Here is a 17,502-nt window from a genome sequence, read left to right as displayed (position 1 = left end):
ATTTTTTTTATTTAACTACATAAACATTAGAACATTTTAAGAAGAGGACTTTGAAAAAAGTGATTTAAAAATGTATTGTCTATGTAATAATTTATTAAAAGAATTATAAATATAAATATAATATAAATATAATTTTTTTAAAAAATGTTATATTACTATTTATACAATAATATTTTATCTTTATTTATCTGAACATTCTTATCATTACAAAATATTAAAATAAAATAAAACTGTCGATATTAAAATAAAAATTCCGATTACCAGTAGCGTTGCCATTGTCAGCAGAATGCTATTGGCAACATGGCTGTACAGTAACGTCATGTCGAGGGAAAACAAAATTGGATGATTGTGAATAAAAATAGTATAGTAAATTTGTGATATAATGATTCATACTATAGACTACAAACAAATGAAAAGAAACTACAGGAGGACATCAAATATGATAAGATATATTATTCATATTACGTGAGTAACGTAATGTTGAATAATATCGTGTATTTTCTCAGAAATTTGTTTGGTAATGGGCAAGATTACTTTACTCTGACGATGCAAATAGAACACCCGTTATTTTCCCCACTTCCATTTCTAAGTTCTACTACCATATTACTATTTTCTCCCACTCTTCCAATGATCAAACTTTTCATGGCAACTTTACCAACGCTGACACACAATTACAATCAGATTTTTTTTTGGCAACTAGCAACTTTCGTTTCGCGTGCTTTCGCATTATTTGTAGAGATTAGAAACTTTTTGTAGAGTTTAAAGATTTAGTGAAACTTTTATAATTTTATATTGTTTTATTTTATTTAAAATTCTAATATGAAGAAGGAATCAGGTAAAATAAATATTTAATATTTTTGTGTCAATATAATTTTCAAAAAATATATTTTTTGAAAAATATAAGTATTTCTATTTATTATAAATATCTTTATTAATTTGTTTTTTAATATTTATTTAAAATTTTTAGAATACATATCATGTACATATCGAAAATACATATTATATAAAAAATTAACTAATAATGAATATTTCATATTTTTTAGGCATTGATAATAATGGTACAGCTACTCCTGGTCCCAGTAAAATTAATATAAACTGTGATATAAAAAATACATTGAGTAAGATATTTATTTAATATCAAATTAGTTCAGATTGAAAAAAAATTTTTTTTAAAATATATAAGTATTTTTTAAATTATGAAAAAAAATACCTTCTTTCTTTAATCTTTTAAAAATATATTATTATATTTTATTAATAATGAATATTATATAAATAGGTATTGACAACATGATTTCTCCTTCTCCAAGGAAAAAATTTAGAAAGAATACATTTCGTGATGCTTGGCTTCAGGACCCTGATTTTGCATTGTGGTTACAAAAATGTGAAGATCCATATAAAGCCAGATGTACAGTTTGCAAAAAAACTCTCATAACTGGGAAAAGTACTCTGCAAAAACACAATCGAACACTACTTCATAAAAGAAATATGAAAGGAAAAAAAAATGAAGAAGAAGGTGTAGTGAAAAAATCATCAACCTTCATTTCTGAAAGCATAAAGGAAGCAGAACTGAGATTTTGTTTGGATATTGTAGAGCATTGTAAAAGCTTTAACTCATTTGATCATATTGTTCGAATGATCCAAACAGCATTACCTGATTCTAACATAATAAAAAATGTGTCCTTTAAAAGAACTAAAATCTCATCCATAATAAAAAATGTAATTAATAAATCTGTAATTTCAGAAACTACTAAAATATTACAAAATAAATTACTTTCAGTTTTAATAGATGAAAGCATAGATATTTCAGAAACCAAAAATTTATGTATTTTAAGTAGATACATACATGAAGGAAAAATTCAAACATATTTATTAGATTTGGTTTATATTAAGGATACTACATCAGAACATTTATATGAATGTTTCCTACAATCTTTAGAAAAACATAATCTATCCTTAAAGAATATAGTTGTTGTTCCAATAGACAATACAAATATTATGTTAGGAAAATATAATTCATTAGTTTCTTGCTTATTAAAAGATAAGGAAATTGATGTCTTCCCATGTATTTGCCATTCTATGCACTTAATTGCATGTCGTGCATGTGAATGCTTACCAACACATGTTGAAGAATTTGTACATTCAATATATTCATATTTTTCTAAAAATCCAAGAAGACAAAATATTTTAGAAAATACTCAAAATTTGATAAAAGTTGCACGACAAAAAGTAATTCAGCCATCTGCAAACCGATGGTTAGCATTGTTAGAATGTATAAAAAATATTTTAACTCAATGGACAGTATTATTTTCAATATTTGCAGAAGCAAATATTGAAAAAAAATCTGCTATTGCAAAAAAAATATTTCATAATTTTAAGTGTCCATATACAAAAGCATACTTACAATTTTTAAATTACATTTTACGTTTAATTACTGACTTCAATATGCTTTTTCAAAGTTCGGAAATCCTAATTCACTGTTTGTTACCGGAATGTTTTAGATTTTTGAGATGTTTAGGTAGCCATTTTATTAAACCTAATTATATAGAAACCCCAAATTTACACGAAATTAATATTTATGATGAAAATAACATACGTCCTTTAGAAGAAATTATCATTGGCGAGGAAGCTTTAATAACGTTAAAAGAAGCTAAAAATACTAATACAAAAGATAATAATAAAAAAATCTTAGAATTTTATGTAAATATTAAAAAATTTTATCAATGTGCTTTCGAAAATACTGTAAAAAAAATATCTTTTGGTGATCAAATTTTAAATTCTTTAGAATTTTTAAACCCAAATATTGCTTTAAATATGAAAAATCATAAAAATCAATTAAATTTAATATTAGACAAATTTAAATCTAAATTCAATACATATGATGTAAAAGATGAATGGCATTTGCTACCTTTCTATTTTTCACAAGAAGAAAAAGAAAAACTATTACAATTAAATATATCCGAATTTTGGGATGAAGTAGGAAAAATATATAAATTTCAAAATATCGCAAAAGTAGCAAATTTATGTTTATCATTGCCTCATTCAAATATAGATATGGAAAGATGTTTCTCTATCATAGCAGAAATTAAAACAAAAGATAGAAATAGATTAAAACCTGAAATGATTAGTGCATTAACTAGAATTAAATTAGACTTGGAAAATAAAAATACAAATTGCATGAATTATGAAATTACTGAAGAAATGTTACAATTATTTAATTCTAATATGTATAAAAGAGAATATGTTTCAAAAGAATCGATTGAAATTCAATTATCAGATAAAACAGATGATAGTGCTAGTGAGCATAGTGATAATTAATATAAATTTAATAATTAAATATAAATTATATTTATGTACATATGTATATATTATTTTATATGTATATATGTACTTAGTTTTTTATATATATTATATTGTAAATAAATACTTTCTCCATTTTTTACTATCTCGTATTTCCTTTTATATTTAATCAATATTATCTATATATTTGAGTTTATTTTATTGCGAAGAAGAGAATTTAAATTATATTTTTCAAACATCTGACATTAATATCATCAAGAATTAGTACTACTAATTTTCGCAAAATGTACAAGTTGTATTTTATATATATATATATATATGCCGTTTTTTTACAGAAAAATTTTTACACAAAAATTATAAAATGTAATGATTATAGGAATAGAAAATATTAAAGAGTAATAAAGAAAAAATAGATGACAATCGTAAGTGGAAAATTTAAGGATTGACGACGTAACAACGCGACGGAATATTTTCATATTAGGTACAAAGATATGTATACGTAATATGCATTCATACATATAGATCAAAAACAAGAAAAATCAAATATTTAAGTATCTGACATGATTTATTTCACATATACAACTATTAATACAGATGTGTCATGTTGGTGATACTTTATTTATATCTAAGCAATCGTGTAATCATGTCCCGCTTATACGATGCAATGTTCTAAATGTGAAATATAGGAAAAGAAAAACTTGTAACTAGCATTGAGACAAAAGACAGATTGTACGTAGCTGATTATGCGGTTAATTCGTAAATGGTATGCGAGGCGATTTACGACAATATATGTTTTAATTATTTTTCTACTTATCAATAAGCAAGCGAAATTTAAAACATACATAGATCACATGAAATAACCAAATCCAAATGTACGTTTTATAGCATCCCAGTAATACCTTTCCCAATTTTCTTTTGTAGATTCTTCCTCACTGTGAATAAACAATCAATTTTTATATAAAAATTATTATTGTTAATTAAAATGTTACGGAATATTTTCATAATATATTTCAATAACATAATAAATAAATTATATTTTCAATTTTTCTATTTAATTTAATTTAAAACAAAATTTATAAAATTTTTGAAACATCTATATAATTTAAGTTTTTCATGTAAATTAAACTTATAAATAATGAATAATATGAAGCATTTTTGTCTTACCTAACTGGTACTCCTACTTGTGTTAAATTAACTTCGGTATGATCGCTCTTTTCAGAGATATCAATAGTCACATCACTAAAATGTCCATCAGGCCATTGTTTACAACGCCATCTTTGAACAATCTTCGTAGGTGTTATATCCACAAAATCACCATGTATATTACCACCAAATAATTCAAATTTTCCTGCTTTCTTTGGTTCGAGTTTGACCGATCCCTTTGTAAATGCTTGAACCATCTGAAAAAAAATATTAGAATAAATATTGTCATTACTAATTTTAACAAATTTCATTAAAACCTGTATATATTTATTAAATACCCAAATAAAATATAATTGAAAATTTGTTGTAGCATGTTCACTTACACTAAACGTGTAAATATAAAAAAAAAAAAATAAAATTACTAAATACAATAAAATCTAAAAAAAGATACTACAAAATGGCATTGGACATTTTGAAAATAACAAATAATTACTCCAAATAATAAAAAATAAATTTATTTAAAACAAAAACAATTTCAAATAAATTTTAAAATTTTATTTGAAAAATAAATTAAGTTATTTTTAAATTATTTATTTATTAAATATTAATTATTTTAAATAATAATACAAAATAAAAATAACAAATAAAATAAATTTTTCATATATAATAAAATTTTCATATATTTAAACATAAACATAAGGTGACTTTAGGAATTAGAAATTTCTCATAGAAATATTATTTTATCACAGAAAAAATATTTTTATATTTCTATGATAAAATTAAATAATTAAATATAATAAAATTTAAATATTTAGGTAATATTATTTTTTTATATGATTAAAAATATTAACAAACAATTTTAATTATTCATGATTTTAAATTCAATTCAAGATCATTTATAATATATACATTAAACTGCATATAATTAATAAGTAAACTGTAAATATTTATGCAAAATAAAATTTTTATCAATATATTTAAATAAATAGAGTTTAAATAGAGATTTGTCTTATTCATTAAATATTATAATATATATTATATTTTGAATTTATACTTTTTTGCATCATATATCATGTATTATTTGAGTGCATAAGTATATAAATTTTTCTGCACTCAAATTTTTTATAAATGCATAAATATTTGCAGTTTATTAACTGATTTTCATTTTAGTTATATCAAAAAACAATACTTTTTCATTATTTTGTTTCTATCTATTATATGTCTTAATTGCCTATTATGAATAATTTAATCTAATTATTTTTTTTATGTAAATTAAAAATTCACCATGATTAGCATAATTTTTTTTTCAATATCAATTCATTTACAACGGCTTATTATTATATTCAAACGAAATTATCAACATAATTTAAAACCTATAAATTTTTTCCTATAATTTTACAAATGATAAAATTTACCTAAAATAATCTACCATTTTTAATAACATAAAGGATTGGATGAGGGATATCTATCAACAAATTAATAGGATAATTTTCAAGAGGAAATTATATTTTAAAAATGGAATAAATCAGTATCAATATTAAAATGTAAAATCATCCTTTCGAATACAAGAGAAAAATAACAGTTTCTGGACATTCAACAAAGATAAATTTTAAATAATAAATGATTACAAATAACCTTGAAAAACTAACATATTATGAATCAATGAAGTCAGAGTGGTTTAATTTTGAAATATCAAATATACATACATCCAGACAAGATTTGGAAACATCATAAAATATTATTTTTGAAACAATGTAAGATCTATTTAAGGTACTTTTTCGAATTTTGAATAATTTGGGAAATAAATTTATATATATATATGTATATATATGGAACACCCTGTATATATCCTAGATCTAAAAATAAATGACAGGCTACATAGATGTCTTCAAAAAAAATTGATTATACAAAAGGAACTTTCAATTTGATAACATCTTCATATTTTAAAGTTAAAATTACAAATATTTCATAAAAAGCTTCCATGAACGCTTAAATTTTCAGAAGGAAGAAAAGAAATGTAATTTTTAAATGTAATTTCAAAAGTTTATCTTATATTATGTTATATTATATAACATATGATATTTTCTAAAGAACACCTTATATAATTGATTTACAAATATTTTTTTTACTATTAATATTTCTTTATCTTAATAGAGAAAAACGGCCAAAAAAAGACAAGTTTGTTATTTGGTAGTTCATCTTTTACTAATATTCCAATTTAGAATTTAAATTATTTTATCTATTTAAATCATCTTAATTTTATGATTCATTAAATTCAAAATATATTTGAATATTTTATAATTTATGTCTCATAAATTATAGCAATACAAGCTAAAGATAAACAAATAAGCGTTCCTTCTGTGCACTAACCTTTTTACAAATTTGTCTTCAGTATTAGCACTCTGTACCTAAATTTCATAGTGATAGCTGAATTGTCTTGTCTCATCAGGAAACAAATAATTTTTTAGATCAGCCTATAAAATAAAACTTCATTTCAGCAGTCCAGAATTTCATTACTCCACCTATACCAGAATAAGCAAATATAAAACAATCATAAATCCTATCAACAAATACTGTATCAACAACTATATACTAATAAGTATTCTCCTATATAAAAAGAGATAAAATATGTAATTAAATATGATACATAAGGTGTCCCAATTAAGATGTAATAAGTGTATATATTTTTATTGCAACTATCAAAGATGATAATCTTTTGTGATTTATTCTGTTCATTGTAGAAATGTAAAAATTTGCAGCACCTGGTGAGATAGAAGTATACATACAATGTTTCTATGAATTATAGATCAATCAAATAAATGATAGAGAATAATGAAAAGTATTATTTACTTAATAAAAATTTAATTTTGCTTAAATAAAACAACCTTATTTTAATCTAATTCAAAACCACCATATAATAGTTATTTTCAGTTCAAATTAAATTTTAATACATAAAATTGTATTTCATTATTCACAATTATTAATTATAATCAAAAATTTTCATTTTATATAAAATATATAATAATAAAAATTTTTTACTTTTATATATAAATTTTTTATTAAACTTTATTATAGATTATATAATTAGTAATTATGTTTACAAGCGCGATAATATTTATTAAATATTTTTATTAATATTATTAATATTCAATCCATAATAATGTAACTGAAATGCAGAAACGCAAAATATTAATATAAATATATTTTCTTTATATTCATTAATTAAATTTTTATTTCAGCACTGCATATTCCTATCAAATTAATTTTATATTACATTTAATTGTTTTATAATAATTTGCTAAATTGCAAAAAAATATAAATAATAAAGAATTTATAAATTAAAAATAAGAAAAATCTTTAAAATGCTAAAAATTCAAAAAAAGAAAATAGATAAAATAATATAATAATAAATAATATAAAATCAAAGTAACAGTATTGAATAAAATATTAGAAATATATAAAAAAAATATAATAAATAGAAAATTAAAATATAATTATAATAAAATTATAATTAAAAGTATATATATATTTTTTAAAGATATAGAAATTTACAAGAAAAAATAATAGCTTTCTCATAGAAAAAAAAACACAATGAATAACATAATAATTAAATAATTATGTTTTTCTTGTTTTAGAATTTTCGATTTATTGATTTTTGATAATTCAATGAATTAATATTGTGTTTTAAAGAATTTATTAAGTATAAAATAAATTTGAATGAATAAAAATTCTATACGCAATACGACTTTATATATTTTTAAATGCCTTAAATATCATGAATAATTGCAATATTCTTACCTCCACTGACGTAAAAACGTTATAAAATTCTTCGGCCCTACATTGAAACTTCTGTTGTTGCTTAATTGTTGTCGTTGAAATTTTACATCCTAATTCTTTTTTATTATTTGATGAAACTACAGTAGAATTCATTTGCATCTATAATAATTAATTATGTATTAGTTAATTACATATAAGTGAAACAGTAAATTTAAAAATTTGGAAAATCTTTGAATCAAACTTAATATTGTATGTATAATATAAAAATCACATACTCACTTTTGCATTAAATCCAGAAGTGATATTTGAAATATTTTCCTTTACATTATCCTTTTTAGGTAAAATCATTCCAACTGTAAATTCTATTAAAAAAATTATATTAGTATAAATTAAAATAAATATTTTAAATTTTGTAAAAAAAAAAAATTAAAAAAAATTAATACTAATTATAAATTTTTAAAAATTTAAAAATAAAATTAATAAATTATTTTTATTATTAATAAATTTACCTTCTTTTAAAGAAATTATGTATTGCTTTAATTTATCTCTAATAAATTCTTTTCCTTTTGTATGTAGAAAATGTTTTACTGCTTCTCCTTCATCTGTACTATCTTCCAAAGTAATTTCAATCTATAAACCAAATAATTATAATTAAAAAAACTAATTAGATAAACTTAAAAAATATAAATAATTATTAATAATATTTAATGAAAATTTTCAAATAAAAATATAATAATATATTGATATTTATTCAAGTTTTTTCTTTAAAAAAAATTACAATATATGTACTTTATGTTTTAGTTAATATATATTGAATTAATAAATATGAATTAAATGATTATGAAACTAAAATTATATATAACTATATTTTGTAACTATGTTTCTTAAAATACTTACATCTACTTCAGAAATTTCATTTTCTTCAGAGAGATTTGGAATGTTTATTTTACCCTCAATCTTCTTATCAGATACTTTATTGGATTTCCATTTCAAAACAATATTCCATTCATAAAAGAAAATTAATTTACCTTTCCGATTATTTGCCATTGCTTCACCTTCACATTTTTCTACTTCTGTTACTGTACAGGAAGCTAAAAATAATACAGTTTTTTTAAATTCATATTACATATTAATTTTAACACACAACATACAAATAATTAATACATGCAGAAAGATAAATATTAAATTATATATTAAATTACGTATATTATCAATTATATATTTCTTCAAAAATATGTAAGTAAATAAATAGTTTTTTATGTCATAATTAATTTTATTATAATTATATGCAAATATATATTATAAATAATTATTAAAATAGATCAATCATATTAAGTTTAAGATCAATTTTATCTTAAAAATTTAATATGATTTGCTTTATTATATGATTTTATTGACTATTAATTATATATTTTTATTTATAATATTATATAAAAGAAAAAATGCAAACCTTCATCTCCTTCCATCTTTAAATTAGTAAATAATTCTTTTATTTTCTCTTGGGACCAGGTACAAGCATTTTTCTCTGTCCTTAAAGAATATTATTATATGAAAAATATTATATTAAATTTAACAAGTAAAATATAAACAATAAAATTTTCAAAAAATTAAAATATTCTACAAAAATAATTAATTTATTAAATTTACAACATAAAAAAATATAATTTTCATTTTGATATAAAATTTATATGTAAAATATCAATATTTAATTAACTCAATATATGTATGATATATATAAGTCATGTACATAATAATATAATAATCTTTTAATTAAAATTATATATATTTTATCGTACCAATGCCAATTATTTACATTAGTAGCATCAGGTCGTTCTTCAACGATCCACCTTGGATCTCCTTCACCCCATTTAGCCATTTCTTTGAAATTGAGTTATTCCTAAAACATAAAAAAAAGTCATTTAATAATAAATATGACAAAATATATTTTTAAACATATAATTTCATGAAAAAATATAAAAAATAAAATTTTACAAAATAATATAAATATTAAATTAGATTTTAACAAAAATTTATGAATAATATAATATAAAATATGTTAATATAAAATATATATTATTTTTAATAAACTTAAAAATATTTTTAATATAAATTGTATTGATAAATTACAATTAATATTATTTTAAAAATTTAATTCTATTTAAGCATTATATCAATTATAAACGAAATTAAGAAATATCATATATAAGATTAGAATACAATAGAATAAACTATTAAATATTAATAAATAAATTAATTCAAAATTCTTTTTTATTTTCGAAAAGAAATTATTTAATTTTTTATTACTTTGAAACTGTTAAGAAAAATAATATATAAATTGTATCAAAAATATAATTATTAAACGTAAGAGAAACGAAACCGGAAACACAGTTCATTTTCATTTCAGTAAAAAGTAAGTTTAGAAAAAGTATGAAATAAATTTATTTACAATTTATTGTTATTCCATAAACATTTTCAATTCAGATAAATATTTTGTATAGTCTAAATATAATATTATTTAGTTATATTTCACTTACCAAATTTTCGAAAACTATATCGGCTAGAAGAAGATCTTGTCAATCACTCTCTATTTATATACAATTCGATTTTATTATCAATTAAAACTTATTTAAGTACTTAATACATTGTTTTATAAAAAAAATTACTATTTTTTTGAAAGATGCGGAATTCGTTCAATGTAAAAATTCTTTTGAACAAATAAATAACGTGAAAACCGCAACCTTCCACATGAAACTCGAAATTACTAAGGAAACAAAATTATAGTGGAGGGGATATAGAACCTTTCTAGAAATTTCATGAACGTATGATAATAAAATTATTTTAGATAGGAAACTAAATTTGAAAATATATTGGATAATAAAAATCTAAAGAATAAACTATTATGTAACAATCAAATAAGTTTATTATATAAAATTAAATATTAATAAATGTCACGTTATAAAATACATTTTATTAAAATTTTATTAAAAAAATTGAAAATATATTAAACTTTGATTGATAAAAAAATTGAAATTCTCTTTGAACAAATATAAGTAATTAAAATATAAATAATTATAAATTACAATAATTATTATTTACTCATATCATAAAAAGAATAAATTTATTCTCAATCTTTATTCCTTATTTCATTTTATAGGATTATATTATTTCATATAGGATAATAAAAGAATTATATCAATACTACTAATTATAATATTTATAAATACTAATTTGTTTTTGCATCAAATACAGGTTTTGTTGAACAATTTAATGTCACAGTATAATACTAAATTTTAATGAATCTTTTCTTTTAAAATATGTATATGATAAAATGAATAATAAATAAAATATCGCAATATTTGAAATTAAAATTTAAATGCAATATTAACGAATTAATTTTTAAAGAAAAGAATATTAATTGAAAAATTTATTATATATATTTAATTTTAATAATATAATATTTGAAAAAATATGTAGACATATTTCTCTTACAGATTCTTTAATTATTTAGATATTAATAGAATATTTTAGTCAAAATATAAGTTTTTGGATTTTATATTTATAAATAGTTTTTAAAATATCAATTTTTCATCACAGAAATACTTATATTTAACTTTTTTGTTATTATTATTATTAATATTATTATTATTATTAAAAATTACACATTATTATTGTAAGTACTTATAACACAAATTATTTTAATATTTAAAACATTAAAGATGCATTTTCAATATCAAAAAATTATAACCTAATTTAAAATATTTTTTTCTATTTTAGTTATATTTTTTAGTTATTTATAATTAGAATACCTTTTTATTTAATTAAAAGCACTTACAAATTATCTTATTATTATCTATAGGAAAAAAATATTATATATTTTAATAAATAAATAATTTAATCAATATTGTAACTTTTTATAGAAAAAGACAATGATTTGTATTTAACATTTTGTTTATCTATTTATTAATATTATATTAATAAAATTAATATTATATTTTGTTTATTTATTTTAAAACAATTATGTTAAATTTATTTAAATCAATTGTTAATTATTATGAAGTTAATTGTTATTGAAATAAAAAAGTTAGTTAATTCTAAATTAGAAAACTAAAATTTTAGTGATTTTTAAAATAATATTACATCGTTTAAAAAGTCACCGGATGTAAATAAAAACATGTGATCAAAATCTAGGGAAATCAAGCAAATCCATATTTCTGATATATAAAATAGAAAACTATCTTTTATATATTAATTTATTTGAAAATTATTTATTGCTAGTAAGAACATAAATAGAAATTATAAGATTATAAGATAAGAATAAATTTTAAAAAATCAAATTTTTGGACAGTGTATTTTTTACATGTATTTTTAAATTTGAACATGTAAAATTTAATTTTTTTGATTATATTATATCGAATTTTTCAATATGCTTGGAAAATAAAAGCACTAGCATGCATTAAATTTAAATAAAATTTAATAAAAATCCAATAAGTGTTACGTAATCTGCGAAAATCTTTAAAAATTTCTAATTTTGCATGAAAATTTTTGAAATATACAATTCTAATAAATTTATTATTTTCAGATTTTATATTATTTCGAATTTCTGTCAAAATGTATAAAAACATTTAAAAAAAATCCAACAATTTACGTTTTTAAAACTAAAGTTTAATGCAATAGAATTGAAAATAAAAATTCATAAATACAGTTTCTAAAAAACAATTGTAAAAAATAAAAATTAATGCCATTTTATACAATGATAGTGATATAATTAGTTAATTTCAATTTTGGTACCAATATTACGCTAGTGAATTATCGAAATTGAAATATCTGTCACGTGATATTTATTTTTCAGGCATTTTCAATGTTTTAAGTAATTGAACGATATGTAGATGGCATTATATAACGGTTAATTTGAAATGTTTAATTTTGAATTTTTATATATTAATATTTAAAGTTAAAAAAATTTATATTGAATTTATTTCAAATTAAGTCAACATATTTAATTTAATAAATGATAATTACATTATGACAAAGTTTGGTTAAGATACATAACAACATTCATTCCAAACTGGTAACAATTTTTAATCAATAGATAAAATATACACGTTTATTTATAAATATTTACATTTAAATATTAATTATATTGGTATTATATATAAAATGAATATTATCTGTGTAATATGTAGTGATTTATTAGTACCTTCTGATGATGTGTTTTATACACCATGTGGACATATTTTTCATTTTGCTTGTGTAACTCAATGGTTAGAAAGGTAAGAATCTAATAAATAAAATTTAATTTAAATTTTCATGAATGAATAAGATTTTTATTTATAATTAATAATATTTAGGTTTTCTATATCTAAAAAAATATTGAGTTATTATAAATTTATTAATTTTTTTTATACAGATCCAAAACTTGTCCACATTGTAGAGAAAGGACTACATTCAATAAGATTCATAGAATATATTTTAATTTTGCCAATAGTGATGCTATTAGTGAAGATACATACTCTTTACAAGACAAAATTGATAAATTGAATTTTCAACTTATGTTAAAAGAGAAAGATATTAAACATTATACAGAAAAGATTGAAACATTAGAAAAACAAAAAAAAGGATTAAAACAAGAAGTAGGAAAAACAGAGAAAGAAATAAAAGAGAAAACTAGTACTATTTATGCTCTCAAAGAACAAATTAAATATTTTAAAGAGCAAAATTTAGAAATAGAAAAAATAAGAAAAGAAATGGAACAGTTACAAAAAAATGTTGAAAATTATAAAAAGTATGTGCAAATTTATAGCATTTCATTGTATTTAAATATTATTTAATAAATATATTTTTTGTTTAAGTATAAAAATCTTACTTGAAGCTTCAATAGAAGATGTAGATGAGATGATATCAAGAACAAATGATCCTAGTACATTGATTACATATATATCTGTGATGAAAAGGTAATTGAATATGATTTATATTTTACATATTTTATATTTTATTATTATATTTTTCTCTATTATATTAAAAAAATATTTCCTTATTTTACATTTAGACAAATGACAATTAGTTTAAATAAAAGAAGAGAATTAAGAAGTAATTTAAAAAGTTTACAACAAGAACTTACTAAAGTCTCAATGGAACGAAATTCCTTGTCTCAGGAACATAGCAAGAGAATGTATATAAATCTTTAATTAATATTAAAAAAATTAAATTGATTAAAAAATTATATTTATTGTTATATGTTATTTATAGAAAACTCGAAGAAGATATAATGGTTTGTGAAACTGAAAAAATTTGTTTGCAAAATAAGCTTGCAAAAATGGAAGAAGAAATATCTTTAATGAAAAAATCAATAAATTCTAATTCAAAAACAGAAAATATTTTAATTAATAATTCAAACAATGATATTAAACAAAATAAAATTGAAGATATAAATAATAAAATAAAAAGTAAAGAAGAAGATGTAAATTCAAAAGAGGAAAATCAGTCTATTACAGTAAAAATAATTTATTGTAATATATTATACATTCAAGTTTTTTTTATTACTCATATATATAATTTCTTTCCAGAAAATTGAGATAGATTCCCCATATCTTCCAGTAAAATCAAGAGGAGTATTTACTTTAAAGCAACATACATTTCAGAAAAATAGTACAATAAAATTAAATTCTTCAATTCTTACAAAAAAACCAAGAATTCAAGAAACATACACTAAAAATGTAAGAATGTATATAATAATTTTAAAAATAGTATATATTAGCAATATATGTACATATATTTTTTTTTTTTTTTTTACTTATAAAGATTATCGATTTAGGAAAATATAGAAATTAATAATATTGTGTATAATGGTTTGGGAGGACATTCAAAAATTGAACAATTTCCTCATCCTTCTAGAAGCAAAACAAAGAAAATAATAGATACTGGAAGTAAAGCTAAAAAATTAAAAATTGATTCAACTTATATTATTAATTAACAATAACATATTAATAATTTATAATATATATATATTAATAAAACTTGTAAATAGTATTTAAAAAAAATAAAAGAAGAGTTACATAGATTATAATTATATTTCAAGTAAGTTGTTAAAAAATTATGAATTATAAAAATATATATGAAACATTATTACTATGTATTTTTTCAATGAAACATTTAATGTATAAACTTATATAATATTTTTATTACTGATGTAAATAAATTAAAAGAAATATATAATATATTCAAAATTTGAACTTGACTTATGAAATTTCAATAAATAACCTCTTAATAATAATAAACTCTTATAAATAGTACCTGCAGTTAATCAAGAAAAATCTTAAAATATAAAGTAAAAATTTATATATAAAGCAACAATTTATTAATTTATTTAATGTCATCTTTTGAATATGCGACATCTTTTCATAAACAAATAGAATAAGAATTGATTAGCGCTATCTTTTGAATATTTTAAGAAGATAATTTTTTAAAGAAATGTCTTAAATACTCAAAAAATGGTATTGATAATCAATTCTTATTCTCTCAATCTTTTTCTTATGATTTGTTCTTCTTATTAATATATGATTCATTTATAGCAGTGATTCCATGTTATTTTTATTTTTCTTGCATTATTTATCTATATTTATCTATATTTACAAATTTATGAGTTCGAAAAATAGTATTAATCTTCAATTATATTTTAATATTATTGCAATAAAAAAAAAAAATAAAACTATTGATATTTTGTAAAAAAATTTGTGCAAAGGATATATATTTTATATAAAAAAACTTCGATGTATATTAAATATTAATATTTACGAAATCAATATCAAAAAAATTAATTTAGAAAAATTTTTAAATATTTTTTATTTAAAAAAAATAAAAAAAAGTTAATGAAAATATTCTTGTACAAAATTTATTAATAATTTATCAATAAATACCAAAAGTAATTAAATGGAATCATATAAAATTTAAGTCAATCTGATAAATATTTTTTGATTTATCATTATTTTTTAAATATTGTTATTAATAAAATATTTATAATATATTTAAATTCTAAATATCTAATATATTTAAATTTATAATATTTTGAAGAATTTTTAATAAAATATTTATAATATATTCTTTTAAATGTATTTATTAATAAAATCTTATAAAATATTCTAAAAATAAATTTCATGTTTTTTTTAAAGTTTAGTATAGTTTATTTTAAAACAAATATAATTTTATGAATATATTGATTAATTTAACATTTTTTTGAACTTTTATTGTTAATTTATGCATTTAAAAAATCATTATAATGATAATATATAATAATAATAATTATAATAATTGATATATATTTTTACAAATTAAAATCAGATTTGTTGTTTTATAATATTAATTTTCGATTTATAGTTATGTTGGAATATTTTAACTATAAGTTTATGCGAAAAATAGTTATAAAAGTAAACACAACTTATACTGATCAATAATTTTGTAATTTTTAGATTTTTATTTTTAATTTATATATCTAACATTGTAATGATAATAAAAATATAATAATTGATTCAATTTCGCAACATCTACATTTATATTTATATTTATGATCATATTTATATTATATTTTGAAATTTTATATAAATAGAATAATAATTAAAATAATAATTTTATAGAATATTAATTTTATAATTATAATAATATTGAATATAATAATATAATTATAATAATTAGAAATTATATAAATTATTTATATAATTATTATACAAATAAATACTAATATAATTATATTATTAAATATATTATTAAATATATTTTTTATGTTCTTAATATTTATAGTTTAAATTTCATTTCTGATCTAATTTTTACATGTAAATTTAGAAAGTAAGTTAATCGATTATACCAAAAGTATCTTATCGTACATAGATAACTATAATATACAGGTACAACAGTTAATTATATTTAGAAAGGAGTTGATAATACCAAAAAAAGTTTTATCAAAAAATAAAAATTAAAGAATTTCATTCGTATTATTAATAAATACAAGTTATTAAAATATATTAAATTATATAAAATATATTAAATATATTAAATATATTATTATATAATATTAAATTATATTATATTTATATTAAATATTTGCATATATAAATAATTACATTTATAATTAAAAACATTAAATTAAAATTAATTACATTTATTATATGAAAATATTTTTTTGGACTGCATATTCTAAACATATTTAAGATCTAGTTGTTTCCAAAAAAAATTTACTATGCTATAATAAGATATAAAAGATAATATAAAAGATTATAAAAATACAATAAATTTTTG

General features: G+C 18.6%; 3 protein-coding genes across 5 annotated transcripts; 2 read left to right on the top strand and 1 right to left on the bottom strand.

The window, feature by feature from the left end:
• The first annotated feature begins 2 nt into the window (after window positions 1-2).
• Window positions 3-3,392, top strand: LOC122717240. 3 transcript variants are annotated; one of them, XM_043941097.1, is made up of 3 exons: window positions 3-835; window positions 1,044-1,118; window positions 1,308-3,392. In XM_043941097.1, the coding sequence occupies exon 3, from the start codon at window positions 1,486-1,488 to the stop codon at window positions 3,313-3,315; it is 1,830 nt and encodes a 609-aa protein (XP_043797032.1). In that variant the 5' UTR covers window positions 3-835; window positions 1,044-1,118; window positions 1,308-1,485; the 3' UTR covers window positions 3,316-3,392. The 3 variants fall into 3 exon arrangements, with proteins under 3 accessions (XP_043797032.1, XP_043797031.1, XP_043797030.1); XM_043941096.1 differs by having other exon boundaries at window positions 9-465; window positions 1,277-3,392; XM_043941095.1 differs by having other exon boundaries at window positions 9-835; window positions 1,277-3,392.
• A 451-nt stretch (window positions 3,393-3,843) lies between these two features.
• Window positions 3,844-10,953, bottom strand: LOC122717243 (activator of 90 kDa heat shock protein ATPase homolog 1). Its single transcript, XM_043941102.1, has 9 exons — window positions 10,752-10,953; window positions 10,014-10,114; window positions 9,668-9,747; window positions 9,115-9,308; window positions 8,727-8,847; window positions 8,497-8,579; window positions 8,239-8,376; window positions 4,462-4,697; window positions 3,844-4,229 (listed from the first exon to the last, which is right to left on the bottom strand). The coding sequence occupies exons 2-9, from the start codon at window positions 10,091-10,093 to the stop codon at window positions 4,145-4,147; spliced, it is 1,017 nt and encodes a 338-aa protein (XP_043797037.1). The 5' UTR covers window positions 10,094-10,114; window positions 10,752-10,953; the 3' UTR covers window positions 3,844-4,144.
• A 2,193-nt stretch (window positions 10,954-13,146) lies between these two features.
• LOC122717006 (E3 ubiquitin-protein ligase TRAIP-like) lies at window positions 13,147-15,533 on the top strand. Its single transcript, XM_043940635.1, has 8 exons — window positions 13,147-13,487; window positions 13,625-13,999; window positions 14,067-14,168; window positions 14,264-14,386; window positions 14,464-14,707; window positions 14,781-14,930; window positions 15,029-15,140; window positions 15,505-15,533. Exons 1-8 carry the CDS (start codon window positions 13,375-13,377, stop codon window positions 15,531-15,533), a joined length of 1,248 nt encoding a protein of 415 aa, XP_043796570.1. The 5' UTR covers window positions 13,147-13,374.
• Window positions 15,534-17,502: the final 1,969 nt, after the last annotated feature.

Source organism: Apis laboriosa, unplaced genomic scaffold (assembly GCF_014066325.1).
Source record: "Apis laboriosa isolate Shangri-la unplaced genomic scaffold, ASM1406632v1 scaffold4_cov146, whole genome shotgun sequence".
NCBI classification, from domain to species: domain Eukaryota; kingdom Metazoa; phylum Arthropoda; class Insecta; order Hymenoptera; family Apidae; genus Apis; species Apis laboriosa.
The sequence above is the reverse complement of the archived record's forward strand: the minus strand, read 5'-3'. Positions and strand labels throughout refer to the sequence as shown.

What these genes read in the sequence shown, in the direction of transcription:
- LOC122717240 (XM_043941095.1), top strand. An exon ending in TGATATAAAAAATACATTGA is followed by an intron (nt 1,119 to 1,276) that starts GTAAGATATTTA and finishes TTATATAAATAG; the next exon opens with GTATTGACAACATGATTTCT.
- LOC122717243 (XM_043941102.1), bottom strand. Translation starts at nt 10,093, where the DNA reads ATGGCTAAATGGGGTGAAGGAGATCCAAGGTGGATCGTTGAAGAACGA. An exon ending in CATAATTTCTTTAAAAGAAG is followed by an intron (nt 8,580 to 8,726) that starts GTAAATTTATTA and finishes TTTTTTTAATAG; the next exon opens with AATTTACAGTTGGAATGATT. An exon ending in ACGTTTTTACGTCAGTGGAG is followed by an intron (nt 4,698 to 8,238) that starts GTAAGAATATTG and finishes ATTTTTTTTCAG; the next exon opens with ATGGTTCAAGCATTTACAAA.
- LOC122717006 (XM_043940635.1), top strand. Translation starts at nt 13,375, where the DNA reads ATGAATATTATCTGTGTAATATGTAGTGATTTATTAGTACCTTCTGAT. An exon ending in TATATATCTGTGATGAAAAG is followed by an intron (nt 14,169 to 14,263) that starts GTAATTGAATAT and finishes TTTTACATTTAG; the next exon opens with ACAAATGACAATTAGTTTAA. An exon ending in AGGAAAATCAGTCTATTACA is followed by an intron (nt 14,708 to 14,780) that starts GTAAAAATAATT and finishes ATTTCTTTCCAG; the next exon opens with AAAATTGAGATAGATTCCCC.